Raw genomic sequence first — 4,671 nt, forward strand, 5'->3', positions numbered from 1 at the left:
AAATTGAGGCAAAAGATTGTCACTCTTGCCACATGGAAAAAATTGTTTTGATGATGAAATTATTTGTCACTAATTTTAATTTTCAAAGATGAATAATTTTTGTCACTAATGATAAAATACACATATTTGTGATGAAATTATTTTATACTAATTTTCAATTTTCAGTGATTTTATTTTATTTTTTTGTCACAATGCACTAATTATGAAAAATTATTGTTTACATATGACGAACACTTTGGTAACATAAACTAAGATTTGTTATAGGGGACACACTATCTCAAACCCAAAATATATTGTAGTGTCTCTATTGAGAATAGCTGTTGTCACCAACCTCCATTAACAATGATATAATCTATAGGGAATATATGATTACTTTAAGGTTTCACCCATATGTCAAAGTTATTATAGACAATATTTTCTCAAGGTTGAGAGACCATATAATATAGTAACTTGGTGAAATCATGACTACCTGATAACTAACTTGTCTAATGTGTAACCATACATGCTAATGCACTCACCATTGCAACATTTTTTTTTTACTTTTTAATAATTTGAAAAGTTTTTTATTACACAAATCAAATATAAAATATTTTTGAATAAATATTTTCTAATAAAATTAAATAAAAATAGTTTTTTGTCAAATAAAGAAAATTTGATTGAAATATCTTTTGTAAATCAATTCATAAAAATATTTTTTTCTAAATAAATGTTGTAAAAATCTTTTTCAAATACAAATTGAATTGGAATACTTTTTCTTTTGCAAATTAATTTATAAAAATCTTTATTTCTAATAAATATCATTTGTGTACAATCAAATTGAATTGAAATACCCATTTTTTGAAAATATATTTGTAAAATTAATTTTTTGTTCGAGAAAATTGAATTGGAATACATTTTTGTAAATAAATTTATAAAAATTGTTTTTCTAAATAATTTGTAAAAATAACTTTTCTAAAATAAAAATTGGATTGAAATATTTTTTGCATATAAAATTGTAAAAATCATTCTTTTTTCAAAAAAAAAAAAAACATCTTTCTTGCAAATAAAAACAAATCAAAACATTCTTTTTATGAAATTTCTTTCAATAAATTCTTTTAATAATAATAAGTAAAAACAACTTTCTACAAAATAAAATTGAATGTGAATAAATGTAAATCAAATCTTTTATTCTAAATAAGTTGAAACATTTTTTTTTTTTTTTGTAAATAAACAATTGAAATTGTTTTAAAGCTCTCTTAATATTCCTTGAAAATGTGTTGTAATATTTGAAATAATCAAACTTTTTTTTTTCTAATTAATCTAATAAATCAAATTGTACATCTCTTGTGCCCCCATTGTATATTTATTCATATAATTCATTTTCTTAGTATTCATGATTAATTAATTAATCATCATATTTCCCTTCACTTATTTAGTAGAGATCCTTTTAAGGCTTATGATATGTTATCTTGTGGTATATTTCTAATAAGTAACCTAATCCCCGGATTTAGATTTGGTTTTTTACAAACATGTCTTTTTCTTCAAAAAAAAAAAAAAAAAAGCCACTAATGTTTTATTTATTATTTTGTTTTCCCTTTCAAAATAAAATTAAAATAAATGACAACACCATTTCAGAAGTTATTTTTTCCATAGTAAAAAAAAGTCTCGTCATTGAGTGAGAACACATGTAAAAAAAAATGCATGTTAATAGAAATTACTTAAAGGATTTAGAAATTTGGTAATTTTAATGAAATAAATTATTATGAAGAATACATTCCAAATTTAAGAAGGTTCTCTTTAAGATTTTTTTTTTTAAAGAATCTTTAAGAATTAAATATATCCTTTTTAGATAAGGTGCTCTTCAAATTTTGAATAAATAGGCCACAACTTATTGTTTATACTTTATAGTCCAAGTCCAAGACCTTCCCCGGTGAATATGAACTCTCCACCAACCAATACCTCAGAGACTCCACTGGAGCCAACCAAAATTGAAAAGAAAAAAATCTATGCATTATTTAATTTACAAAACTTTCACCAGCCAACACTCATTGAACTCAGACACCGTATGTCATTTGGATGCAATTTTATTTTATTTTTCTTTTTATTTAAAAAATAAATATTTTTAAATTTCAAAATAAATATATTTTATTAGTTTTGTTTTAGGCTTCTCATATTCTCAAAAAGACTATTGTCAAATCTAAAAACAGAAAAAAAATATATGAATCCAACCATTTTAAAATTTAATTTAATTTTTGCTATAAAATGAAAAATAAAAACATAAATTGAAAAATGCTTCAGCCAATAAAAAAATATGGTCAAATGAGACGGCGGAAGAGATTTAAATGGAGGCTGGAGGATGGAGGCTGAAGGCTGAAGGGCTGATGTCATACAAAATTGACTACTTTCTCAGTAATCCCCTCCACGTGACTCAAATCAGCACGGAAGCATTGAACAAGACCCCACCACCAGCTACAAGTGGGTGAGACGTGGACACAGCATTTCTATTACTTATAAATATCCAACACTCACACGCTACTTTGGCAACCCAGCTTCTGTGCAGGACTTGTCCGCATACTCTTCTCTTTTCTTCTATCTCTTTGAAGCTCTGTGGAGGATTTTACTAGTCATCAATGGCATCTGTGGAGGACATTAGAAACGCTCAACGTGCCAAGGGGCCGGCCACCATTCTAGCCATTGGCACTGCTACTCCAGACAACTGTGTCTACCAGTCCGAGTACGCTGATTACTATTTCCGGGTCACTAAAAGCGAGCACATGACCGACTTGAAGAAGAAGTTCAACCGCATATGTAAGTATATATATTCATGCATCAATTGGAACATCCATTACATACATATATGTATAATTATCATAATGCTTTAAGATTCCCCTGCAAGAATTGCCAAGTTTTCTTCAAGCTTCCTGTGTGTTGCTTTTCTGTAAACTTATTAAATCTGTGAAAAATGAGGCGCTATACATTGGTTTATTATTTCGTAGTAGCGCTGCTCTTTCCAATCGTATATAAATTAATTGCCCTGCCTAGGAACACATATAGTTATTGTAATAATAAGTAATAATCTGTTTTATATTTATGTTGATCATCTTGAGTGATAATGAATTAAGCTGCCCATTATTACTGAATGAATTTTGCTTTGCTAGTCCATTAGCTAATATATTAAATTCCTTTAACTTATATATAGGTGAGAAATCAATGATCAAAAAGCGATACATTCATTTGACTGAAGAAATGCTTGAAGAGCACCCAAATATGGGTGCTTACATGGCTCCATCGCTCAACATACGCCAAGAAATTATCACTGCTGAGGTACCTAAGCTTGGTAAGGAGGCCGCATTGAAGGCTCTTAAAGAGTGGGGCCAACCTAAGTCCAAGATCACTCACCTTGTATTTTGTACAACTTCGGGAGTAGAAATGCCCGGTGCTGACTATAAACTAGCCAATCTTCTAGGCCTCGAAACATCAGTTAGAAGAGTGATGTTGTATCATCAAGGCTGCTATGCAGGTGGGACTGTTCTCCGAACTGCTAAGGATCTCGCAGAGAATAATGTAGGAGCACGAGTTCTTGTGGTATGCTCTGAAATCACGGTTGTTACTTTTCGTGGGCCTTCTGAAACCCATTTAGACTCTTTAGTGGGTCAAACCCTTTTTGGTGATGGGTCAGCAGCTGTAATTGTTGGATCAGATCTAGATACCTCCATTGAACGACCACTCTTCCAACTTGTTTCAGCGGCCCAAACATTCATTCCTAATACACAAGGTGCTATTGCTGGCAACTTACGTGAAGTGGGTCTAACCTTTCATTTGTGGCCTAATGTGCCTACTCTGATTTCTGAGAATATAGAGAAGTGCTTGACTCAAGCTTTCGGCCCACTTGGTATTAGTGATTGGAACTCCTTGTTTTGGATCGCTCATCCAGGTGGCCCGGCCATTCTGGATGCAGTCGAAGCAAAACTCAATTTGGAGAAGAAGAAACTTGAAGCAACAAGACACATCTTAAGTGAGTACGGTAATATGTCAAGTGCATGTGTGTTGTTTATTTTGGATGAGATGAGAAAGAAATCACTTAAGGAAGAAAGGACCACCACAGGTGAAGGATTGGACTGGGGTGTTTTATTTGGTTTTGGGCCAGGTTTGACCATTGAAACTGTTGTGCTGCATAGCGTTGTTGGGGCTACAAATTGAGTGAAAGGAGACAATTTCAAATTAAATCAAATAGGAGTTAATAAAGACATATGTCTTTTATTTGTAACATCTTTTATTCTTTATTAAAATTGATGTTTGTGGTTCAAATTAGAGCTTGTTGGAGGGCTTCATTAGTAACCTCAAGTTAAAAGGGATGAGACATCAAGTTCTTACAGTTTCGTTATCTAGATGAAATTCCCTCAAAAGTTGTATAAACATCCACCGTGTTCTTTTAAAGATTGTTGAGAGTAATACAAAGAAAAGAATAAAATAACAAATTGCCTTTTCCCTTTGTAACTAAGAAGTCTGCTGCATGATAGCTGCATTTGTGTGACAGAAGCAAAGCCATGTGGATGCCAAAAGTAATGCAACAATTTGAAAAGAGTAAACAGGGCGGTTGATTAGTTAACTTCCACAATTCCGCAACATTTGATTCAAAAGACTTTAGCTTTATCAATTACTTAACTACTCCTCCGTATGTGGATAAATTCT

General features: G+C 31.1%; 1 protein-coding gene across 1 annotated transcript; it reads left to right on the forward strand.

The window, feature by feature from the left end:
* The first annotated feature begins 2,529 nt into the window (after positions 1 to 2,529).
* LOC117924041 (stilbene synthase 2-like) lies at positions 2,530 to 4,457 on the forward strand. Its single transcript, XM_034842590.1, has 2 exons — positions 2,530 to 2,787; positions 3,179 to 4,457. Exons 1-2 carry the CDS (start codon positions 2,610 to 2,612, stop codon positions 4,177 to 4,179), a joined length of 1,179 nt encoding a protein of 392 aa, XP_034698481.1. The 5' UTR covers positions 2,530 to 2,609; the 3' UTR covers positions 4,180 to 4,457.
* Positions 4,458 to 4,671: the final 214 nt, after the last annotated feature.

The sequence above is a fragment of the Vitis riparia genome, chromosome 10 (genome assembly GCF_004353265.1).
Source record: "Vitis riparia cultivar Riparia Gloire de Montpellier isolate 1030 chromosome 10, EGFV_Vit.rip_1.0, whole genome shotgun sequence".
NCBI classification, from domain to species: domain Eukaryota; kingdom Viridiplantae; phylum Streptophyta; class Magnoliopsida; order Vitales; family Vitaceae; genus Vitis; species Vitis riparia.

Bases quoted from the DNA above. Each gene is read 5' to 3' on its own strand.
- LOC117924041 (XM_034842590.1), top strand. From the start codon at position 2,610: ATGGCATCTGTGGAGGACATTAGAAACGCTCAACGTGCCAAGGGGCCG. The intron at 2,788-3,178 runs GTAAGTATATAT...ACTTATATATAG, and splicing joins GAAGAAGTTCAACCGCATAT to GTGAGAAATCAATGATCAAA.